Source organism: Stenella coeruleoalba (assembly GCF_951394435.1).
Source record: "Stenella coeruleoalba genome assembly, chromosome: 6".
In the NCBI taxonomy this organism is placed as follows: Eukaryota; Metazoa; Chordata; class Mammalia; order Artiodactyla; family Delphinidae; genus Stenella; species Stenella coeruleoalba.
In genome coordinates, this window is record NC_137151.1 from 102,367,937 (window position 1) to 102,394,250 (window position 26,314).

A 26,314-nucleotide genomic window follows, 5' to 3' on the forward strand; every position below is an offset into this window, starting at 1 on the left:
ATTAATAGATTTTTCAATAAATGTATTATTATAACCAATGTACACTCCCTTTCAATTTGGAGGAAAGCAAAGCTAATTTAACTAAAGCTAATCTTTCATTCCATATTCCACTCAGTTCTGAACACCTGTTTGAAGGCATGAAATAAATTTCAATCTATCCATGACAACGCAAAAATATGTATCTCCATCTTGTAGCTTAATTACATACATAAACTCTGTTAGTGACTCTTCCATTAAAAAATAGGAACTGCATCTCTTAGTGCTAAAAAGTGAAATTAGTTTCTTAAACTATTTTATTTGTTATTGACTCTGATGATCATACAGAATACCAGTGGAAATTGGTTACTTCATAAATAGTGATTTACAGTTCTGTGTATGCTGGAACTCAAGAACATTTTTCTTAAATTGGCTTTATTGTTTTCTGGACAATGATTGTTCTTGCCAAGCATGACCTTGGCTCAGAAGATGGATTCTATTAGAGAACCAAAACAAGTCTGTTTTTAACCTTCTCTTCCTTCTTTTGCTCAAAGAAGAGTAGACAATGCATGCTCTACGGGAAACGTTGAATAACATGTCATGGTGTGAATGTCCTGTCACATCTTAAAGCTGAAAATTATTTTGAACAGTAGATTTGAGAGCTGATCAATTGGGATTGGTTTCAGTTTTCTACCTTATCTAAATGTTGGCCTCAGTGAACGAATGTCATTAATGTTAAAGGTATATACTAGATTGTATTGTTACCTAGGGATGGCTTGTTCCATATATCATCATATACTCAATACTAGAGTACAGTACTGGAGGATACCTGATTTTTTAAAAAAAAGTTATTGAAGTATAGTTGATTTACAATGTTGTGTTACTTTCTGCTATACAGCAAAGTGACTCAGTTATTCACATATATATTCTTTTTCATATTCTTTACCATTATGGTTTATCCCAGGATATTAAATACAGCTCCCCGTGCTATACAGTAGGACCCTTTGGTTGATTTTTTTTATGCTGTTATTTTACAGAATCACTGGAGGCACAATCCACTAACCCTTCTGCCCAGTTAGGGCTTCCATCATTCCTATAAAGGTCGATGAGATATCCTAACTAAAAACTATTAGAAGCACAACGTTTGCATTCAAAATGATGAATGGTCACAGATAATTATTATTCTATTATTGGCTGAATATACTGCTTTTGTGCTTTTTTATTCTAGAACACTTGGAAAACAATTATTATTATACAATTATTGAAATATTTTAAGAGCTGTTAAGCAACTACTATGTTCTGAGAACTATGTTAAGCAGTTTAACTATATTATCTTTCATTATTTGTCCCATATAATTGATGGGGAAATTGAGAACTACAGAAAGTTACTGCCTTCTATCAAAGCTCTGCTTTAGAAGTGGTAAGTGCTATGCCCCTTTCATACCACTGGATAAAGCACATCTAGTGGCCAAATCTGTCAACGCTGAAATAGAGAGTCCCTCAGGAACCATCTCGTCAGGGAGAGGTACGTTTGATATAAAACCATCGATGGTGTATGATAAATACAATAACAGTCAGCAAATGCAGTTAGAGAAGATAGGAAAGGACACACTATACTGCCTGCTAGAGAATGTAATATTTTCATAGAAAAAGTGATATTCATAAGGAAAAAGGAAACTTCAAGGAAATAGGAACGACAAGTAGAAAGGCACAGTGCTATGAAAATACCAGCTGTGTTTGGGGAAAAATGAGCAAATCAACTTGATTGGAGCACAGATTTGCCTCTGAGGCAGTTATAGGAGATGTGGCTGCAAGTGCATTTTCTGCCATCCTAAGAATTGTTGACTCCATATTTTAGACAGTGTGTGTGTGTGTGTGTGTGTGTGTGTCACTAGGGGAGGAAAAGGAATCAAAAGTTTTTGTTTCACACCAGTGAGAACGTTTGAACTCAGTATTGAGATCACCTGGCAGCAATGGGAGGGAAGATGGAAAGAGAAAGGAACAGGCACTATCTTAGGTGTGCCTGATAAGCCCTTGTTAGTGTTCGTTGCACAGTTTGAAAAATGGCTAATGCAAGCCTCTAATAAAACAAAGCCATGAAGAGAGGAGAGATGGAGAATATTCAAGGGTGTTTTAGGATCAAATAATAAAATGTCAATAGGATTATTCTTCTAAATATCAGATTTTGCAAAGCAAAATGAAGATGTTTGTTAAAAATTTTGCTCATGGAAAGTACAAACTTGGTCATGGTATCAACAGAATGTTAGTGTTTTTCTTCTGACATGCATTACGAAAGGGCCTTATACAGGTCAATTTTCTGGGCAAAAGCTGGACAAAGAAATAACAGCTTTGCTTGTATAAGCAGTTTGAACTGAACTTAGCCTTACTGTGGAGAAGAACAGGGACAAAAATTATAGGTGATTATTATATTTGTAGGTAGTTAAAATGAAAAGATTTTTCAAGGCTTTTTGTTCAACTAAGGAAATTGAACAAGACAAAACAGGAAGAAACAAAATCCCATTTCCTCAGGAATACACTAATTATTTATATTATGCCATATCTAAAAGAAAAAAGTAGCTTTGATGCTTATCTCTCAAGGTCCTTTTGTTTGTGGATATTTTATATTTTTCTGTGAAAATCTGAAAACCCAAGTTGTTTGTACCTCCCGCATACAAAAAACTGTCACTGATTTATTTAAGAAATGAATGTGATTTTTTCCCTTTCCCTCCCACTCCTATAGCACTTTTCCAAAGTTTGTGTTTTAATACTTTATTTTTTTAGAGCAGTTTTAGGTTTGTAATGAAATTGAGAGAAGCTACAGAGCTTTCCCATATAACCCCTGCCCCCGCATACGCATAGCTTTCCCCACTGTCAACATCTCTCACCAGAATGGTACATTTGTTACCAAAGATGAACCTACATTGATACATCATAATCACCCAGAGTCCGTAGTTTACCTTAGGGTTCATTCTTGGTATCATGCATTCTATGGGTTTGATCAAATGTATAATGACATGTACTCATTATTTTAATATCATAGAGTATTTTCACTGCCCTAGAATTCCTCTATGTTCTGCCTAATTCATCTCCCATCCCTCCGACTCCTGGCAACCACTGATCTTTTCATTGCCTCCATTGTTGTGCTTTTTCCAGAATGTCTTATAGTTAGAATCATGCATTATGTATCCTTTTCAGATTGCTTCTTTCACTTAGCAATATGCATTTGTTTTCTCCATGTCTTTTTGTTGTTTGATAGATCTTGTGTTTTTTTTTAGCACTGAATAGGATTCCATTGTCTGCATGTATCACCAATGTTGTTTTCTTCTTAAGAAATATTGCAGACTCTTCATAGGTACTTGATTTAGTTTCTGTAAACTTGTTTTTAATATTATAACCTCTTCAGTGTGTATTCTCTATTCAATATCACAATAGAATTGGAATAACTATTTAATCACGTATATACATATATTTGATAAGAAGTCCCAGATTTCCTCTCCTTAAATTCTTAAGAGAGTCATTTTATATGATGAAAAGTAAATCATTTAAGTGTACTTTTTTGAATCTCTGAAAGATTCAGTTGCTCCAAACTTTCTAACCTGTACATTTTTTTTAACATCTTTATTGGAGTATAATTGCTTTACAATGGTGTCTTAGTTTCTGCTTTATAACAAAGTAAATCAGCTATACATATACATATGTCCCCATATCTCCTCCCTCTTGCGTCTCCCTCCCACCCTCCCTATCCCACCCCTCCAAAGGTCACAAAGCACCGAGCTGATCTCCCTGTGCTATGTGGCTGCTTCCCACTAGCTATCTATTTTACATTTGGTGGTATATATAAGTCCATACCACTCTCTCACTTTGTCCCAGCTTACCCTTCCCCCGCCCCATGTCCTCAAGTCCATTCTCTACGTCTGCCTCTTTATTCCTGTCCTGCCCCTAAGTTCTTCATAACCGTTTTTGCTTTTGGTTTCCATATATATGTTCTAACCTGTACCTTTTTATTTGAAGCTAAATTTTTCAATTTAGTATCTCAAGCTGTTTCCAAATCAATACCACTTTCTGGCAAGTCTATACTCTGCCATCAAAATAAAAAATACATATATATTTTGCTTCTTTTCTGTGAAATTTGGTACAATACCAATATCATCAGTTATGCAAGTAAATAAGTTTTATTCTTTGATACTAGATATTGAATTTAAAATGTTTAAATCTTTGTAAAACTTGAGAGTTTAAAGTCTTCTTTAGAAATTTGCAAAATTTTGACTCAAAGTTATACTTACTAAAGGTTCACATTTTTGCTTATACCATATACACATTATATGCATATATTTTTTATTGTGATAGTAGAATGGTTTAACATATTTTCTGGAGATTAGTTCTGGAATTCTATGTCCAAAGTTATAATATGATATCTATGCTATGGAAAATAAGCAAATGAACATAATATCAGTGTGTACTATACGTTAAGAGTATGGTATACGTTTCAGGAACAATAGTAGGCACTTATGCTTATTGTTTCATTTAATACACTCAACAGCCTGGCAAAGTGACATTATCATCCTCATTTATAGTTCAGTAAACTAAGTTCTAAGGAGTTATCATTATTTCCAAGTCCATTCAACTAGCAAATAACAGAACCAGGAGTCAAACCCAGATGCATACTATTCTTTACACTGTGGAAAACCTACCTGTTCTATTATTGAGTGATAGGAAGCATGAGTACAATCGTCCTAGTGGGTGTGATCTCATTGTGATTTTGACTTTCATTTTCCTAATGACTGAGTATCTTTTCAAGTGCTTGTTGGACATTTGTATATCTTTTTTGGAGAAATATGTATTCAAGTCCTATGCTCATTTTAAAATTAGCTTCCTTTTATATTTTATTGTTGAGTTATAAGAGTTCTTTATATATTCTGGATACTACAGTTTTATCATGTATATAATTTATAAATCTTTTTCTCAGATATATGATTTGCAAATGATTTTCACTCAGTGTGTGTGTTTTGTTTTTTTTACTCTTTTGATGCACAGTTTTTAAGTTTGATGAAGTCCCATGTATCTATTTGTTGTTTGTGTTTAATGGTGACATTACCAAATCCAAGATCATGAAGAGCCTAAAACTTTTATTCTAAGAGCTTTATAGTTTTCGCTCTTATATTTAGGTATTTAATCCATTTTTACTTCTTAATTTTTGTATATAGTGTGTGGTGATGGTGTAGCTTCTTTCTTTTGTATATGGTTTGATTTTTGACGTTTGTTTCAGTTTCAATAAATTTTTATGTGCTATTATAATTAACAACTTAGCAACAATAAATTAGCAACAATAATCTTTATGTGCTATTATAATTAGCAACTTAAATATCCTGGAAATATATTATGTATGCCAGTGAATGAATCTAAAATTTATTTGAGCACATACACATGCTACTGTTCTAAAAGCTTTACACATTCTCATTTATTCCTCAAATAAATCTATGAAGTACTAATAAGAGTAGAAAGCCAGAGCTAAAAATCCTCAGAATTCTCCATTGCAGTAGAAAGAATTTTTAAAAGACTTATGCTACTTATAGCTATTTAAATTAAAACATGTAAGATAGTGGAATGCATGTGAATATTTTATAATAGAGATTTTTGTTTATACAATTGTAACATGTCTCTAACCTCAACAAAGAATACATAATAACCATGCATTCCTAATGCTGGCATACTGTGTAGCTTTCTCCATGTCAAAAACTTAAGTTCTAATAAAAAGTAATTATAACTGCATTTTTAAACCAATTCACTTCACAAATCCTAACAACAAATTAACATTGAAAAATTATGCCCTCTACAACTTGTATCAAAGAAGTCAAGTAAAGAAAATCCCCCAAAGAAAAAAAAATCAAGAGATTTATTAAAGTTTATTATATGGTGATCATGGTTTTTGAATTATCTCAGAATTAAAAGTTTCAGGCACTTTGGCATGGTGGAATAAGCACTAGAATGAAAACAGCAGACTAAACTTCAAAAATTTACCTCTATCCTAACTAGTTAGAATATTTGAGGACAAGTCATATGACTTCTCTAAGTAGCAGATTTCTCCTACGTCAATATGTCAAAAGTATGATAGTACAACATTGTTCAAATTTCAGTTCTTCTACTTACTAGCTTGTAAAGTTGTATGACCTTAGAGATGTCTCAGAAGCACTATGACCCTGTTTCCTCATCTGTAAAATGAAGATTTCTATAGGCCAGACTTTTAATGCCTTGTACAAATTAGATATTTAAGAAATACTAGTTTCTTTCTTGCTTGTCTGTTTTGGCTCAATTTCTTCACAGTAAAATTAAAACTGTAAAGCGAGAATTTATTCCAGATGACATTACAAAGTTTTATCCAGTTTGAATATCCTGATTTTAAAAAGACAGCACAATTTAATCAATATACATATCATAGATCAAGACGTGGTAGAATAAAATCAATGAGAGAGCTTGATCTTTGTGGACATACAAATCTATTGCTTTCTTAGGACCCATATTAAAAGCTTACTTTAGGAAAAGAGGTACATTCAATAGCAGGAAAATTTAGTGCTCTTTTAAATCCTTGAGTGGCCCATTCACAGCCTGCCTCTCTCTTCCTTAACTATGGTTTTGGATTCTGCTTTTTGATATAATGGCTCTGGGCAAGAAAAAATGCACCTAGGATCCTTGAGGCACCTGGTACATCCACCTGCCCTTAGTGGAGGAGGGATCAGCGTTAAGCATGACTCACAAAGGGCAACAACTGAATGGGAGAGTTGAGACTGTGCTTGTAAAGTGCTGGATGAAGAGAAGAGGACCTGGATTATTTGAGGAAGCAGTGAGGCTGCTTCTCACTCACTGACAGGCAAAACCATAAGTGATAATTGGCAGTTCTTGGAAAGATCTAGGAAAGATCTGAAGTGGTAGTTAGGAAGGTGGGAAAGAATGTAGACAGACAGAAGGACAGACAATTTGAGGGTCTCTTGTTTACAGAGATCATGGTTTATTAATCTTTGTAGGACTTAATAGACTCCTGGCTCATAAGAGCCACTCTCTGTCTGTTGGTTAAATTCATGATAATCTTTAAGGAAGGAAATCTGAGGGAGGTGCATAAGTGTAGAGGGAAGCCATGATAATTGCCTGTACCAAGGGGTAGCTGGAGATCAGGGACTGTAATTGGTGGTTTGTAGTATCACAGCTCATTTGTTATCTCTTTCTCCTTTTCTCTGTCACACACACACACACACACATGGACACATACAACCTGTAAGAAAAGCATTATTATCTTCTTTTTAAAGTTGAGGAAATTGAAGCTTGAAGGGTTTAAGTTATTTACCTACAGCTACTCAAAAAGTAAGTTGAAATAAGTATTCATGTTCAAGGTTGGCTGGCCCCAGATTTACCAGACCATCCCATTATTGCCTTGAATGTCCCTTTTCTTCCTCCAAGGTACTCACTAAACACCCAGGAAACGTGCCATTGAAAATGCATAATGAAACTTCTAAATATGATGAGGAACTTCTAAATATTCATCTTATTCAAATTCTTCTGATTATGATATTTACTGACTTGATATATAAACAATTTTAGAATGTGCAAAATTCGTGTGCCACATTTTATGTTCACTAGGCAAGCAGCATGGAAACTGCTAGTATTGATGGAATACCCTTCGTGTCACTAATCCATTTATATAAAAGAGTTCCATTAAGCAACAGTTTAAAGAAAACACAAAATATGTAGAAAAGGATGACAATAAATGTACATATGACAGAAAACTGAAGAAGAGAAAACTATAGAATACTGCAAATACTTGGAGATATTTGGTTGGTAGGTTTTGGTTGTATTTAAAGATTTTTAGTAATGTTTTAATTCTAAATTAGTATAAGCAAGTGAAAATAATATAATACCACTGTTATGGAGATATTTTTAAGAAGTTTCTTATAAGGACTGTTTGTAAACTTCATCCTTCATTGGTCCAGAAAAAACATGACGATATCATTTAATCATTCAATAATTGATGTTTTAATTTCTTTACACAAATGGTATTTTACCTTTTTTTTTGTTATCTCTTTTCTCTGGCATTTTTCAGTGTTGTCTTGATCGGATAATTAATGGCATAGGTGTTTATTTAAAAGTGTTTTCTGTTTCAGGATGCTTAAAAAATAATCCCATTCCTATTGCAGAAAACTCCACTTCAACAATTAACTATTAAGTGCTGGTATAAATTAAGGTTCTATACAGGTAGATAAATGAATCTGTCATATATATAATTGCTAGGCAAAGTGGTTACACTTTTAGCCATTTTCATTGGTTTGCTAATGCAGCTTTCTGTTCTAAAATGATAAATCATCATTTGTTAAGAAATAGGTCTTCCCTCTGTAGCTAAGGAATATGTTTTCCATCTTAATATAGACTGTTCTAGGGTTTCAAAAAGACAAAGAGGGGACTCTTCACGGTGTAAAACAATGCCTTTTTTTCCTCTGCGATGCAGACTCCTGGCGGATGATTTATAATTATTCATGGCCCCAAAATAGTTTTAAGGAAAGAGATTTGCATGCTCCAGATGACACGTAGTCACAGCTGAGTACTATAACCCCAGAAAAAGTAACTCCTGATGTGGAAGAAGTTGAAATCTATGTGAAATATGCAAAGAAAGTGTTTTAAGGATAGGTCACCTTTAAATTGCCTTTAAAAAGCATATCGCTGGGGCTTCCCTGGTGGCGCAGTGGTTGAGAGTCTGCTGGCCTGATGCAGGAAACATGGGTTCGTGCCCCGGTCGGCGAAGATCCCACATGCCGCGGAGCTGCTAGGTCCGTGAGCCATGGCCGCTGAGCCTGTACGTCTGGAACCTGTGCTCCGCAATGGGAGAGGCCACAACAGTGAGAGGCCCGCGTACCGCATAAAAAAATAAAATAAAAGCGTACTGCTTTTATGCTATGTCTACAGGGAGCCTCTGATTTTAGTGTTTGAATGAAAGGCTTTTCCTTTTTTCCTCTTTCTCTCTCTTTTTTTTTTCCTGCCTGTCTGCATGACATTGAAAACACAAATGTTTTCATGGGCAAATTAATATATTCTCTGGATAACCCCATGATACACTCTGAAGTTGAATGATTCAGCACTCTACCTTTCAGTTGGATACAATTAATTGAAGAGCCTGAGGCTAGGGTAAGCTTTAGTACTTGAATGTCAGCACTTGGTTCAGGAGTTTTATTTACATAATCTGTTTACTAATTGCTTACTCAGTGCATTTTCGGGATACTGAGGCTCAAACTGTCTGCCTTTTGAGTTGGCTTTCCCTTCCAGCTTGTGAGCCTAAAAGAAGGAAAAGACATAACCAGTGAATGAGGAGACAAAATGGTGAAGCTCATTCATATGGTTATGAGTGAAAATATGTATCTTGGAGGTCTCAGTATCCCCCCAATCACTGTCTCCATCATTTTATGGACTTCAAACCTTTGCTTATGGAGGGGTTCTCAAACTGAAAAATCTCTGTGAATTTTGGAGTAGTAATTTTTCACCACCTCTGACCTCTTCATGATATTTAGTTTGTATTCTATTCACATTGTTGGCAGAAGCTTCGACTGGAGCCTTTAGTGTATAGTTGCCCATTTCAGGAAGTGCAGTTCTCAGAAAGGCCAAAGGTGTCTGCAACTAAAGAATAATTCAGAGAAATGAGGTAGAAAAAAAAATCTCAAAATGCAGTGCAGGGAGCTGTATTTGTAATCAAAATGTTAGTGGAGTTTACTTAAGGAAATAACTTAGAGCAAAGAGGTACTTGACCACTTGGTAAGATACTCAGAATATCACACAGGTAACAACAAGCATGATGGAGGATGTATAGAAATGCATAAAATGTATCTCAAGAATAAATTTATCTGTAAGAGAGTGGTTCTCTCTCTCTTTTATCCTCCCTCCCTCCTTCTCTTTCTTCATCTATCTTGAGAGAAGGATATAGATAACACAGCGAAGTAGCTAGCTAACATATAGGATTTTTATAAAAATGTGACAGAGGAAAATTCATGATAAAATTTCATATTATGACACCTGATCACTATAGGATATCATTAAAACCATAATAAGTGACCCTCAATTTTTCCCAATTAAATTTACATCCTTCTGGATAACTTCAGAGGCTTACGGTGCTGTAGGTCATGATCCAATGGGAGAAAAGTACAGAGGCTATAAGCAAGAACAAGAAGATGGACTATTTGCAAATGTAGTTATTAAGCATTCCTGCCATTAGAGATGTAAGCTGACTCTGTTATGGATATTCTACTAATGAGAAGCTTAGATTTAGAAGAGGAGACGTTTTAAAATAAAAATATTTAATGAAAGAGCTAATTACATCGTAATAGTTTGGCAAAAGGCCTGTGTTTTTCATCTTCACTCATTTTTAATGTCCTTCCTGAAAACGTCCTCTAAAATTTTTATCTATGTTCCTCAACTCATTCAACTATCTAGTTTAAAACTCATTCTGGCTAGGAAGAACTGCATATTTAAATTCTTAATAAGAGAATGGCTTCTCATTCCCTCAATATTTATATAGCCATTTGTCCTATATTAACTGATGTGACTAAAAACACTGGGCTGGACAAGTATGGAGGATGAAGGAAGGGAAGAATGGATGACTTTCCACCTCGTCATCAAAATAAAGTTGAATCATCAATTCAGTTTTGCAACCATTATGACTGAGAATGTGGAAGACCCCAAGTGAGCCTGAGGGAGCCTCCTGGTTAAATTGTGATGGGAGCATGGAAATATTTCCCTGCTCCAGGCACTGCCTCTTGACAAATCTCATTATATCACAATCATATTCTTACTTTCAATGTATGATGCTACTTCCATTCTTTCTTAAGCATATCGCATAGCTTATCTATTGGTTCTATTTATTTTCTGCCCACGTAAACCTCTTCCACCTATACACTCCCTCCCCACATACATCAGATTTGGACACATTTGAAGTTACATTCAAATCTCTTTTTTGTAATGCCTCCTAAGTAGTCCTCTTTATTGTATTGTACAACCTATTCAAAATTCTGGGCTACACTGAAAATTCAGTGTATGTAATCTCTGATTATGACTGGCTCCAATAACTAATTGTTTCAAATATGTTTCAGCAAAGTAATTTAATTAGAATTTGAATTAATGCTTATTTGAAGCCAACATTCAGATTTTATTTCTGAAAATAGTGCCATCCTTTATGATGAAGGAAAATACATAATGAATGACTGTTGTGATGTTTTAAAATGAATTTGGTATTTTAAGACATTCAGGAGGTAGGGAGTAGATAGCGATGAAAGAAGAGAGATGGAAAGAACAGCAAGTCTTTGTAGCATTGTGAGGTTGGCCGATGTTTCAGGATACATTTGGGGAGCTCACTGTGTTACCCTAGTTTATTGGGAAATTCTTTTCTTTATCACTCAGGCTCACAGGAGCATGTAGCAGAATTTAATCTTTCTTTGGTGACATTCTGCATTCTGACTCAAAAGGACTTCTTTAAATGCTAATGTGTCTTTCTTACAACTGTTTCCTAGAGCAAATTCCCGGAGTGGAATTCAGGTTACTTCCTTAGTAAAAGATGATTTCTTGATCTTCATTCAGAGAAGTCTTATTTCTAGCAGGAGTCTCAGGTGAGGCTCTCAGTTTACTTTTCAGTTTACTTTTATCTCCTCACTTAGAAACAAATCAGACGATAGGATTTTTTTTTTCCCAGTCATTTTATCATTGATGTGAGAAAGAGCTCTAATGCTGCTTAGAATTTAATTACTCTCTAGAATATATGTATAGAAAATAATGGCTTTTGCAAAGCTAAATAGCTTCTTTGTCAGTTTTAGTTCCAGCTTTGTTACTTAAAAATATGCCTGTTGATGCTTGGAAGTCTGTCTTTGGTATCGTTTGCAGCTAGCTTTTCCTACGTTTCTAAAATTGATGAGCTCCAGTATAGTGATTCTTACTCCCTTCAGGCTTTTGAGTTGAAAATGATAAAGTCAATAAAATATGGCTGATAAAAATGGACATGGTTTGGGTGCCAGTTGTATACAAGAGAATCTTCTAATCACAAGAGTTCTTTTATTTGTTGATTGAGATAACACGATTTTTTAATGAAGGAAAGAAAATCAATGTTTCCATAGAAATAATTTCTCTTGGGACTTCTTGACATGGTTGTGACATGCAGAAATGATGGATGTCCATCCTGAAATATTTCAGTGACCAGACCTTTTCTTTTCAATTAGACACTGTATTTTTTGTTTTGTTTTGTTTTGGTAAATCAAGCGCTGGGTTGCAAGTCAGGATTTCTGGGATCTGTTCTTCATCTCACTGCAAGTTTATGCATCTGTCACTTTATTGCATTCAATTTAACACTTTCTGGTACCCTTTATTATTTTTAGATCTAATTAGGCAAGACTTTTACCCACCCAACAATCTTGAAAGCTCACTGAGGGTGCATCAGGTCTCATAATGCATTAATACATCAGGAAAGATCTCTCCAGATCTGAGCCTGGAGAAGATACTTGATAAAAATTATTGAAAAAATGAATGAATCAGAATAAAAATGAATGAAAGAAAAATAACAAATGAACTATTTTATTAACTTGATGTCTCTGTGTAAAGATATCTACCATATGTAATCTCATATGGAATGGTAGATACAAATAAAGTGACTACAAATTCTTTGCTGCTTTCCTACCTTTGAAACTATGATAATGTGATGAAACTCATCTTACTGATTGGCTTGACTACTAGGATTCCTGAGTGATAATCCTGAACTTCTCAGGCTGAGTCCTAAGAAGGTGTGCATATACCGCCTGGATCTCCCAGAACACTCTCTATTGGAGCCCAGTCACCATGTCATGAGAAGCCCAAATCACATGGAGATACATGTGCTGGGCGTCTTTGGAAGCCCCAGCTGAACCCTCAGCTTTAAAAAAGAAAAAGAAAACAAACCAGCATCAATTGTGGTCATGTGTATCAGGATGGATTCAATCAAAAGAGACAAACCATACAATTATTTGAACAGGGAAAGTTTAATATAAAGAGTTAGTAACTATAACAAATTGGAGTAATAAGGGATGGACTTATAGTACAAAACAAAGAAAATACAAAGAATATAGGACTACAACAGTTACAACACATGATACAGTAGCAGATGTATTATATAATGTGATATGTAATAATCGTTGCCACTAGGATTGGGATGGTGTGCCCAAAATAGAGCTGGCTTCCCCTTCCGCAGCCCTGTCCCTGGCCTGGGCTGAGATACAGACCTCATTAGAGAAGGCACACAGTTGAATAACAGAGAATTTCTGGAAATTGCCAGAAGTCTGTCCTCTAGGGAATCAGGGAAAAGTGATCACAGGGAGATGTCCTGCTGAAAATACTTCTACTATAAAATTACCCAAGATGTGTGCTGGATGAAGCTGATTCTGCTGGGTGCTGCGGACCTCCATGCGCTGCAGGAGCCCAGTAAATAAGCACACAGGACCTGGAAGCAAAATCCTTTCCTCCTTCAATGTCTCTCCGGTGACTTCTGCTGACTAAGCTTTCATTCCACCTGGCATACAAAAAATATGTATATATTGAAAGGACCCAGATCCAATTTCACAGAGCAGACAAAAAGGGAGAATTTGGAACTGAGTCAATAAATTGGTACATCATGAGAGTGTCTTGGATAAGCTGCCCAGTCAAGACTTCAGTCACCTCCAGATCTGGCTATGTGAGAGTTACTGCATCAGAGGCCAAACATGAGAACCACCTGAGTCAACACCAAGAACCACCTGAGTCAACACCAAGAACTATGAGAGATAATAATCAATTGTCACTATAACCCACTATATTATGGGGTGTTTTTATTACACAGCAATAGATAACTGGAACATATCTTATCAAGGTGTCCTGATAACTTGTTTTAGCTTTCCTTTGCTTTAGCTTTCCACCTTGAGACAACTTACAGAATTTTGAAATTCTGCTTTTTCAAGTCCTCAGCTGTGGTTTAGAGATTTACCTTTCATTAATGGGAACAACAGCCTGGAAAAGATAAATCTGCTTGCACTATAGAACTGAACCATAATGTCTCAACATTGTAATTTGAAGATCTTTTGGATGACATGTTGAGAGAATGCTTTGTGGACAGAATTCCTCATGAAGTGGCCCAGTAATATATCTCATGAAGCACCTTTATTATTTATAATGGATTGGAAAAGGCTCTACTTAGTGTACCAATATCACTGCATATTACAAAAATTAAAGTAGCAGCAATTAATAGAGTTTTATCTCTATATCATATGTAAGGAAGTCTTGCCAAGGGGGATAAGCTAATACAGGAAGAGTACCCTCTACACTAACTATACATTAACAGCAACATACTGACAAAAGCTCAAATGAGTCACATGTTTGCTCTGACTATAGATTCAAGGACATATGATGACTCACTCAGAATAACTACTGTGACATAGTATGTGGGAAAACATATTCGAACTCCAGAATATAGATCTGATCAGCACTGAAGATTACTCCTGGGCTTCCCTGGTGGTGCAGTGGTTGAGAGTCCGCCTGCTGATGCAGGGGACACGGGTTCGTGGCCTGGTCCGGGAAGATCCCACATGCCGCGGAGCGGCTGGGCCCGTGAGCCATGGCCACTGGGCCTGCACGTCCGGAGCCTGTGCTCCACAACGGGGCAGGCCACGGCAGTGAGAGGCCCGCGTACCGCAAAAAAAATAAAAAATAAAAAATAAAAGATTACTCCTGGGAGACTACAAAGCAACAGAATCATTGGAGTACTTATTTCTCTAGAAGTGTTTGACTTTTTCTACCACAATGTTTGGAAATATCACCAGGGCCAGAGAGTACAGACAGTAATAAGTTTTCTCTGGTCACCATAATCAATGAATTTAGTGGCCGGCGTTTTGCTTGCTTCCACTGGCTTTCAAATTGTGAATACATAGAGTCCACAGGTTTCCACAGGGTGGGAAGTTGTGAAGGGAAGATCCTTAGCCATCAGACTGCAAATTCAGATTTTTTATGTCTTATGATTGGGATATTCTCATCTTCCCACCTTCCCTCATCTGTGGTCTGACCCGCTTCTGCACCCATTTCTCCTGCATAACAGAGGAGCCTGATTTCTCCAGTTGTGTTGTGGGAGTGGGGAGGGGTTATCAGTAATAACTCCAGTTCAGCAAATGGAAACTAGAACAATTCCTGGGAAACCAAGATATACGAGCATCCTACTTAGTCACTTACTAATTGACTTTACTTCTCCAGATATCGTCCCACTTTCCTGCAACATTAATCCCTACCCCTTCTCACTCTATACTATTCCTATCATCATCAATGCATGCTCTGATACATTTCCTTGTTTAAAAAAAACAAAAACAGAAACAAAAAAACATGCCCCTTCAGCCCCTCCAGTACAATGCCATTTCTAGACTCTTTTTTAAAATCTCTCTCTCTCACACACACACATGCACAATTTCCACTTCTTTATTTCTAATTTTCTCTTACCCTACTTTAATACTGGCTTCCAAAACCGTATCTCAACTAACATTACTGTTGAGATAACTGGCATACGAATCCAAAGGATGCTTTTCTGATATCACCTTGCTAGATTTTCAGCAATGATCCACACAGATGACTATTTCCTCCTTGAAACACTTCTCTCTGCTTTAGGAATAACATGCTCTCTTATTTTTCCTTTCCTGCCACCTTGCTTTTTCTTCAGTTTTCTCTACTTGACTATTCAGGATAAAGTTCCTCTAAGCTTTGTCCTCAGCTGCTTTTTCTTTTCCTACTACACTTCTGGCTAGGTGATCTCATTCATTTCTATGACTTTCAAAATCACTTATAGGCTGGTGACTCACAGATTTATATTTCTTATCCAGACTTTTTTCTGAGCTCTAAATTTATATCTCTAACTTGCCTATTTGAATGTCAGAGGAAATTCCAAATTTGCACACTGAAAACAAGACACATCCATTTCATTCGCACTCTACCCAATCTAATTATCCCCACCGTTTCCATATTCAAATAAATGTCACCATTGCCACCCATTACTAATGTTAGAAATTTGTAAATAATTCTTAACCTTTCCCTTTCCTGGCCCTTCATATTTCATTTACTTATACCAGCTGTGCCTTCAAAACATATATGTCCAATTTTTCCATGTCTCCACTGCTACCACTTGAGTCCAAACCATTATCTATTGTTTGGTCCACGAGAATAGTTTCTTAATAACTATTTCCTCCTTTACTCTTGCCTCCCCCTATCCATTTTCTACACTCAAACTATGTTTTAAAAATATTTATGGGAGGTTGTGTTATGCTACTGCTTAAAACTCTTTAATGGTTTCCCATTGCCCTTAGAATAAGATTTAATTTGTGACCATGATCTTCAAGGCTCTGAGTGATCTGTCCCCTGCCTAAACTTCCCTTCTCTTCTTGCCACTCTGCCCCTTGCAACATTTCACTCTCCAGTCTCTTCTCTTAGTTCCTAGGCTGTTCCATACCCTTCACCAACTCAAGGTATCCAATTACCTAAAGGTTCATTCTACCTGGAGGGGTATTCCTCAGGCCTTTCTCATATGAAGGATTGAAAACCATCTAAATAACCATCAGAACAATTAAGTACATCGTAGCCAATTCACACTATTAACCAGTATTCAGCAGTTATAAGGATAAGGTAGAATTTTATATATTTTATGGAAAAATCTCTGATCATATTATTGAGTGTAAAAAGTAGGTTGTTTACAACTTCCTGTGAATCTGTAATTATTTCAAAATAAGAAATAAGTTGCAGAAAACATAAAATATGTATAATATGTATAAAATACATTAAAATATAAAAACGTATTAAAAACAAAAAGCGTATGTCTTAATGTACATTTTTTTTTTAATGTACATTTTTAAAAGCAAGAAAACAGAATGAAAAATTTCACACCAAGCTGCTAACAGAACTTTCTACCTTAGTGGCAGTGGGCTATATAATTCAAGGGAGGCTTGCACTTTTTACACTATATACATTTGTTATTATTATTTTTTTATTTTTTATTTTTTGCGGTACTCGGGCCTCTCACTGTTGTGGCCTCTCCCGTTGCGGAGCACAGGCTCCGGACGCGCAGGCTCAGCGGCCATGGCTCACGGGCCCAGCCGCTCCGCGGCATGTGGGATCTTCCCGGACCGGGGCACGAACCCGCATCCCCTGCATCGGCAGGCGGACTCTCAACCACTGCGCCACCAGGGAAGCCCGCCAGGTGGATTCTTAACCACTGCACCACCAGGGAAGCCCTTGATAATCTCTTTTTTAATATGAATCTTCAAGAGATGAGAGGTGGGTAAATTATGCAGGTATTTCTCCAAATACATTTAATTACAGAACTCAGAGGTTTCCTTTGGAATGGACTAAATGATATCAACATCTCCCTTCAGCTGTCATGGTCTATGCATCAAGGAGGGGGGACTGGTATGTCATCATGTTAAATTAGGGATGCATGCCTTTCTCCTTCTACCCCTTCACTTGTCATCTTTATTAACCTGACAATAATGTCAACACAAAGTACATGTATTTCCATTCCATATCTCGGTAAAAAAAGGAAATGTAGAGATAGCATGCAGATAGGAACTCAGTGCTCCCTAAGGCTGCCTAGCCCATCAAGCTGTGTGTGTACCCGGATCTGGTTATGACCACCAAATACAAGAGCAAAGTGCTGTCCCCATGCATGGGGGGCACATGGGCAAGACAATCACTTACTTTTCTATTTAGATGCCTTGGAATCATATGCAAAATAAAACTGTTAGTGGTTCTCTGTAGAATACAGTGAATCATTGGAACTGAGAAAGAAGACCTGTGTGTTGTGTGTCTATTTTTGTATTTATTTAAGTTGTCTTGAAATATACAGAACATAACATTACCATTTTAATCATTTTTAAGTCTACAGTTCAATGGCATTAAGTGCATCCACATTGTTGTGCAACCATCGTCACTATACTCCTCCAGGATTCTTTTCATCTTGCAAAACCAAAATTCTGCACCTGTTAACCAATAACTCCTAATTAACCACCGCCCACCCCCCCAGCTCCTGACAGCCCCCATTCTACTTTGCAGACAGAAGATTTTAATTCAACCCCAGGTACTGCCATTTACTTCATTGCTTAATCTTAGGTGAATATTATTTCTTTGTCTCTGTTTTCTTTCATATAAAATGAGAATAAAAGTATCTACCCTTAAAAAAGTCTTCTATGTATAGACAATCAAGTCTTCGTGGGCAGATCAACTTATCTATCATCTACATACATTTGTAACTATAAAATAAATTTATGTATAGACACACATACATATGCACATACACACATACATACGCACACACACACACACGGTTCTATCAAGTACATAGGTTTATTTAAACTAAACTAAATAATTGTTGCCCTTGATATAATTCACAGTAGTTTTTTTTTTTTTTTTTAATTCTTATTGGAGTGTAGTTGCTTTACAATGCTCAGTAGTTTTTTAACTAAAAAAATCTGTCAAATTCTGGGAACTCCCTCTAGTCAGGGGCCTAGAAGCAGAAACTATTATTATTTAACAATTTTGTCATTTTCTTAATTAAGTTTTTCTCAAACCTAAGAGTTGTAGCCAAGGGTCCTTAAACTGTTTTACCCGTGTATATACTTTTTATCCTTTTTTTACTCTAGGGGGCTGTTAGCTATTAACTTGTGAATTTTTTTAAGCTATGTTTTTAGAGGCTGACACTAGAGTTTTTGAGAATAAAAGCTTACGTGATGTCTCAAAATCAGTTATAAACTGCATAATTTAAGACAATTTAACCGGTTTGAGTTTTTATAAAGCACTTGGAAAATAATTCCCTTTTTAAAAATGTACTCTGCTTGCTGAAATCTCTAAGCCCTCATATCCATTGAATGCAATCAGAACAGTCTTGTTCATTTGTGTTTACAACAGAGCTGCAGAAGACCAAATATTTGGACTTTTGGAAAATTTGCCAGGTCTAGATACTTTCATACAGAACTGAAATTGTCATTTACCTACTGGGGTTATATTTAAAAAAAAAAAAAAATCCGTGTTTTATCAAGATACTTCCCAAATTTGGAGCCTATCTATTACCAAATCAACAGAGAAAATATATGTTACCATAAAATAAATTAGTATATAAAGATGCTTCGTCTACAAAAGTGAATAAAGATTTCCCTTTACTCCTTTTTTATTATGAATGTAATTGTTAATTTCCTCACACATTTCCACTTAGTTTATATTATCTCATATTTACCTTTATGAAATGAAATGGTCAAGTCACTGGAAGTGAAACTGAAACCAAAATTTCACTCTACAGTTTTATTTGAGAGATGGGGGATACTGTTTGTTCTAGTTATTTTATTTTATTTTATTTTTAAGACTTTAGTTTTAATGGACATTTTGCTCAAAAGCACGTTTTAGTGGCTCAGTGTTAGGGTTACAAACAAAATCCTTAAGTCTGTTACCATATCCCACATCAGTATTTCACATTAAGTGCGGGTTGTTAAAAAAAAAAGAAAAGAAAAAAAATCAGTGCTGTGCTTGAATGGAGCACAAACAAGATAAGCATTTTTCTTCTTTTTTTTTGTGTTTTTTTTTTTGCGATATGCGGGCCTCTCACTGCTGTGACCTCTCCCGTTGCGGAACACAGGATCCGGACGCGCAGGCTCAGCGGCCATGGCTCACGGGCCCAGCCGCTCTGCGGCATGTGGTATCTTCCCAGACCGGGGCACGAACCCGTGTCCCCTGCACCGGCAGGCAAACTCTCAACCACTGCGCCACCAGGGAAGCCCAAGATAAGTATTTTACTTTAATACCAAAGTTAAACCTAGCACCCTTATAATAAAATAAATACTGTATGTAATAAGGAATTTTTTTAATGGGGGAAAACTCCAGTTCACCAACAGTGCAAATGAATAGCAGCATTTTCAAAGTTGAAATTAAATTGTGTAAACACACACCCACCTGCCACAGTGAACACGCACTTCTGTTGCGCCCTCCCCACCCAGGGCAGAAAAGAGCTCCTGCTGAGTCTCTTTCAGATTCCGAATCAGAAAAGCTGCCCTGACTTCCAGGCCAAGGGCTGGGAAGACAAGTGCAGGACAAGGAGATCAACATGTTTGAATGGGACCAATTCTTCTTCAGATGAGCCAAGTGCTAACACTTCCAGCCACCCCCAGTGCCTCCCAGCCCAAGGGTGCCCGTGGTCACAGGCCTAGCTGGTGTGACACTGACTTCAGCGCGGGCATCTGAGTGCAGAGCTCCTTGAAGAGGAGGAGTGGCAGTCTGTGTTCCCCACAGCTGACAATGCTTTGCAAACGGAGCATCTAGGCCAACTCAGGATAAAAACATTTGTGATTCTTAACCCGTTGTGACCAAATGGTTCTTAAGTAGGGAATGTCTACATGTTGTCTTACTCTTCTTAATATTTTCAAGCATTAATGATTATTCCTTTCCAGTGTGGCTTTTGCATCACTCACAAAGTCATGTTTTATTTCTCGTGAACACTCCATCTTTACACTGAACCTTGGAGCTTCAGGTCTTACTTTCAACAAGTACAGCCAGATATAAAAAGAACACTGAGAAGCAGGCTCAAGTGGCCAAATACTTGCATTACAGTGTTAGGATAAGATAATGGCTAGATGTCTTTTCTAAATCGTTCAGCATTTACCAACTGTCCAGACCAAAGATCACTTCCAAGTAGTAAAGTTCTGATTCCAACTTCTCCACTGACCCACGTGCAACACGACTTATTCTGTTCCCAAATGCTCATGGGAGGGCTTGCTTGGCCGTCACTGGCATCAAACGGGCTTGTAGACTCAAAATGCCGTAAGGATCACGGTCACCAGCAGGATGCTGAAAATGGTTCCCATCAACACCAGGTTCTGCAGACGCAGCACCGCGTACTGTCGGCTCCGCTCCGGCGGCTCCACGGGGTGCGGCGACTCCACCCGTCCCAGCAAGAGGCTGCACAGTCTGAGGCAAAGCCACCGCCACCCTGGACGCAGCATCTCCCCAGCCTGGCGGTGGAGAGCTACCCCCCTAGTTATTTATATCAAAGCTATTTCTGTATATTTAATTTTCTGAAGTCAAATAATGTATTACATTTTATCTGTAAAAAATATTGGACTTTTTTGTAACTCTGTAAATACTAGGAGGAGAGGCTTTTCACAATAGAATACCAAATTCCTACAATAGGTAATTTTAAAGTTTCATGCATGAGTGAGTGGGAGTCATAATTTTATCTATCACAAGGTTATCTTCACTAATTGCTTGTTTCTTCATGGACTGAGCATTTTTCTCTTGAACAGAACTACTGAGAGAGAGCAGTGCTTGAACTTGGCATCTTTGTGTATACAGTAGATCTTTAGCCAAGAGTACAGATCAGAATAAGCTAGATTATGGGACAGTAACAAACTATCATGAAATATCAGTAACAAACATAACAAAGTTGTATTCTCACTCAAGTCAGCAGAGGGACTGCACCCATCAAACCCCTCAGGGATCCAGGGTAATGGAAGGTCCACCATCTTGAACTTTGTCAGAGGGATAGAAGTCTTTAGAGAGTACCATATTCATAATTATGTGTGCTAACAAGGAAGTAAAATATGCTTCTTTTCCTAACTCATTGACCAGAACTTGTCACATGGGGGTTGCCTTGCTTACTCCTAATCACAAAGGGACAGGGAAATGCAATCCTAACATGAAGTGGAATGGTGAGAAGCCAGAAATAGTGAGTGAACAGCAGTAATGACTGCCTCGGTTTTCATGACCAAGTGCTCAGAAGAGCAGAAAGATGTATTTCTTTTCCATGTGTGCTCTCTTTCCTTCTGTACCCTGAAGCAAAGAGCAGGCACTGACAGCTGGTGGGAGAAGAGGCATATGAGGAGAGGACTGTCTGTTGCTTGCCTAAGGGTTTATTTAATCATGCCAGCATTGAGGCACACGGATGATATACCAGAATGAATATGCTACAAGAACACTTTTCGTCATTCCTTTAATATCGGTTATCACAGGCTTCATCTCCATTGCCCTTTTCCTCATTCATATTTACAACACAGCCTCCATCTTGTTTGGTGATTATCAAATATTATAGGATGCTAAGGAAAATGACAGAATTACTATATGCGAGGGAATGGTTTTACCTTTATCCACTAAATATGCCTTTTCCCCTGCCTAGTCCAAGGGAAAAGTACCTAAGAAACAGTGTTACGATGACAAATGTCTACCATCCAGATTTCCAAATAAAGAAACCCTGATTTGTTGAGTTTGCCCATATCTGTGCTGTAAATCCTCCCACTGCAACTGATTTTAACCTACCACCATACTGTCACCGAACGTGAGCTGCGAATGGAGGCTCGCAATTAATGCACTTTGGCCAGCTCATAAGAGTCAGGTCCAGCACTGCACTGCATATGTTAAAATTCCTTGATGTAAGTTTTAATCAACAAACATATGTTGGATGTCTTCTGTTTTGAAAAGACCTGGGAAACAGGGTTCACAAGAAATGCACATGTGGTTTTTACTATTAGGACCTTTGTTGGAGGAGGTCATTGAGAGTGTTGACCCTCCAGTTAGATTCAGGCGTTCTGAGGCTTTTTACCTCCTCCCATCCTTGGAATGTATGTTCCATTCACTGTTCCCATGGTCATAGCCTTTTTTAAGGACAGAGCTTTGATAGAACAATGTGCTGTTGAGATCATATGAGTAGTATATGTGACTGAACCTAGCTAAGGTCTCTATGTAAACTTCTAAGATTCTGGTGGAAAGGTGCAGATATCTACTCAGTGTTGAGGCTGCCCAAGGCAAACCTCATGTGTAAGTTCCCTTGCTTATTAGAGCTGCCACCTCCCAATCTGGAATTGTCTGCCTCTTTATTTGGTCTCCTCTTGCCCTCAATGCAGGGGGCCAGTTTGTGCACAAACACACTTATGTGTTTATCAAACATGCAAAACAATTTGTAAGGAGAATACGTATATAGGGCTAAACAATTGTGAATTTAAAGGATTTGTGGCAAATCAAGGAAGCTTACATGAAGAGGCTACTTTGAATCCAGTCTTAAAAGCAGTGGAGTAGATTCATAAGGGGGATGTTGCTATTCATATTAAACATGGCAAAGGGAGGGGAAATATAAAATTATTTTTAGGGATAAAAGGAAAAAGAATTGAGAACTAGCTATTCATAAAGTACTTAACAGTGAGTGCTATCTAATAATAACAATAATAGTAAGTAAATGAGACATATCCACTGTAGTGCAGACATTAAACTAAAGAAGAATAAAGATGTGTACTGTCAGAATTGGGAACCCAGTATGGGAGACACTTTTAAGTTCTAATCTAAGAAGTTTAAATGAATAATAAAAACATCACTGTAGGCTTTTCAAGGGAAAGATGCTATGTAAAAATAATATCTAAATATGACTATACTACTTTGATATTTTATCTAGGATAATTTATTTGAAGGTTGATTTAGGAAACTATAAAACATGTCCATATATTTAACTGCTTTAGGGTATATATTTATTATATTACCCTCTCTTCTTTACATAATCACCTTCAAATTTAAGGTACAAAACTATTTATCTCAATAGATAATTTGGTTCCAATCAATAATTTCAGGGAGGAACAACACCAAAAATCTTTATTCATTGAACTGGCATCTTTGTTTCTCTTGTCTTCTTCCCTTCACTGTCAAGGAGCTCAGAGCTAAATTTAGTGTTTAACCATAGTGATCATTTAGTTCAGAATTTCTGATATCATTGTCTCTGCATATTTATATGAATTTGATCTTCTTTTTACTTACATAAGAACTATCTTGATTACATATATATATATATATATATATGTTTTTATTTAAAATCTTTAAGGAAAATAATCAAATATAGAGTGAATCTTTACCTCCCCCCCCCACACGCATGCTGCTAGAAAATAGGGACATTTTATAAGTCATTCACTCTTTTATGCCCCCATCAGCTCCAAAATTGGTTAAGGTCTCCAAATTAGTTAAGGAACATTAACTTTCAGGTCTAGTCTTAAGCATTATAAGATTCAAAGGCAAGGAAAATATTCTTTTATTCCATCTATACCTCTTCAGCTTGTTTTACCTGATACCTGAAATTTATTTAATGGGAAACAACACATGCTTAAAATCATATTTTAAAATGATAGTCGATTTCTTCAAGATAATCAGATGCTAGAGTATTATATTTTTTAATCAAGATAAAATGTGGCTTAATTTCCACCGATGATGATTAGTGGGAAGTCCAATATCATTCATTTGGCATGCCTCTTCTTGCTTTCTTGGGGAAATAAAGAAACACAGGGCTTACATAGTTCAAGAATGTGAGCAGGTCTTCTGGTCTTCAGGTATTAAGCAACTTCTTTAGACTCCTTCACTTGGTTCAGACTTGCACATTCCATTTGAAAACAAGTATTTTCCTGACTGCACCAGCCAGCTCCATGCTAAACTCAAGAGAGATTTTCAGTTCTAGAAGCCCCAGCAGTTAGCATGCTATCTCCATACACTTATTTCCATGCCCACATCTTCTTCAGAGATTCAGAATTGAATCACACTCCAATCCCTGCCACTGACTCTCAGTCTCCTGGATCCAATCACATTCTCCCAAACCAACAACTTTTCTTCGCCAGGGTAATCAGATTAATAATTCGATAGGTTTAACCTTTCAAAGCAAAATTTTCAGTGTTGGTGGTATGGAGGTATGAGGGGAAGTATTATCCCACAGCCAGCTAGAATACATATTCCGTTAGGCAGCTTTTATTTTCCCTGTTTTGTCCAGTATTGTGTCTCCAGCACCAAAGACACCTCTTGATTAATATCCAAAGGAAGGGAGGGAGGAAGGAAGAGAAAGACTGAAGGAAGAAAGGAAGTATGGGCAAAACTCAAAAAACACAAAGGGCAGTATTTTTAAGTATTTATAACAAATTTAATAACTCAGTAGATAATCTGGTTACAATCAAAATTGAAAAGATCTTCAAAGGTTAGTAGTACAGTAGTTCTCAAGCATGAGAGAAACACTCACCCAGGGGCACATTTGAAAATGGTTGTTGCCTTTTTTGGATGGAACAATGACTGGAGGATACTACTGGCATTTGATGCCCCAGAGAATAAAGATACACAACATGTCACAATGCTTGGGATAGTCCTGAACAACAAAGGCTTGTCCTTCCAAAAATCTGATAGCATTCCCCTTGAGAAATACTTGAGTAACCCCATCCCAATTTTATACTTAAATCCTTTCTACAGTAACACTGTCAAGTGGTCTTCTATCTTATACACCTAGGCATAAACACTTCTCCTGTTGGAGACCATGCTTGACCAAAACCAAGCTTGTTACTTCCTTTGAGAGCTCTGATTATTAGAATGAGGTACAAGCACAGAGTAGAAAGTGTAGAGTCAAATGGACCTGTGTTTAAAAAGCTCCACCATCTTTCTTTTCCACTTAGATTATCAAGTCACTCAAAGATAGCTATATATTTTTATCTAAATCTTCTTTATTCCTAACTAAGCAATCCATTCTTTCTATTTTTAATCATTTTATTCTATTCTGATCATTCTGCTTTTGTCTTTTCTTAAAACTCTCTAGTTTATCTAAATTGCACTTAAAGTGTAGGGCTCTGAATTAACCCAAATATTCCAGGCAAAGCTAGAATCATATATTCCAGATCATTCTATATCACCTGGATAATTATAGGTATTTGAGTTCTTTTATTTTTTATTTATTTATTTTTGTTTTGCTGTACGCGGGCCTCTCACTGCTGTGGCCTCTCCCGTTGTGGAGCACAGGCTCCGGACATGCAGGCTCAGCGGCCATGGCTCACGGGCCCAGCCGCTCCGCGGCATGTGGGATCCTCCCGGACCGGGGCACGAACCCACGTCCCCTGCATCGGCAGGCGGACTCCCAACCACTGTGCCACCAGGGAAGCCCTGGAGTTCTTTGAATACATCTTGTAATCACTTTATCAATTTTTGCAACCCTCCTTTATTCTTTACTCATAGATGTCCTATTGCTAAGCCATATCTCCACAATTCTATGCTTGTAGATTTTGGTTTCTGGACCCAGTTTTATTCTTGTAATTCTCATTTTATTGGATTTCTTTCATTAGTCCAGTCTGTAATAATTTTCTCTCATTCAGTCTATTTTCAAGCTATTTCAACATTATTTCATCTCTGAATTTGATGTATATACCTTCAGTCTTTTCATTGAAAAGCCAGATAATTTTTATTATGGCAGTGCCCAGTCAGAGCCATATGAAAAGCCATAGGACTCTTTCAACAGACAAACAATTACTATTTCATCCACGCA

The 26,314-nt window shown here is 36.9% G+C and overlaps 1 protein-coding gene across 1 annotated transcript; it reads right to left on the reverse strand.

Moving 5' to 3' along the window:
* Positions 1 to 20,731: 20,731 nt before the first annotated feature.
* On the reverse strand, positions 20,732 to 21,010 carry LOC307188156 (uncharacterized protein). The gene has a single exon (XM_079924915.1). The coding sequence runs from the start codon at positions 21,000 to 21,002 to the stop codon at positions 20,811 to 20,813; it is 192 nt and encodes a 63-aa protein (XP_079781041.1). The 5' UTR covers positions 21,003 to 21,010; the 3' UTR covers positions 20,732 to 20,810.
* Positions 21,011 to 26,314: the final 5,304 nt, after the last annotated feature.

What these genes read in the sequence shown, in the direction of transcription:
- LOC307188156 (XM_079924915.1), bottom strand. Translation starts at nt 21,002, where the DNA reads ATGCTGCGTCCAGGGTGGCGGTGGCTTTGCCTCAGACTGTGCAGCCTC.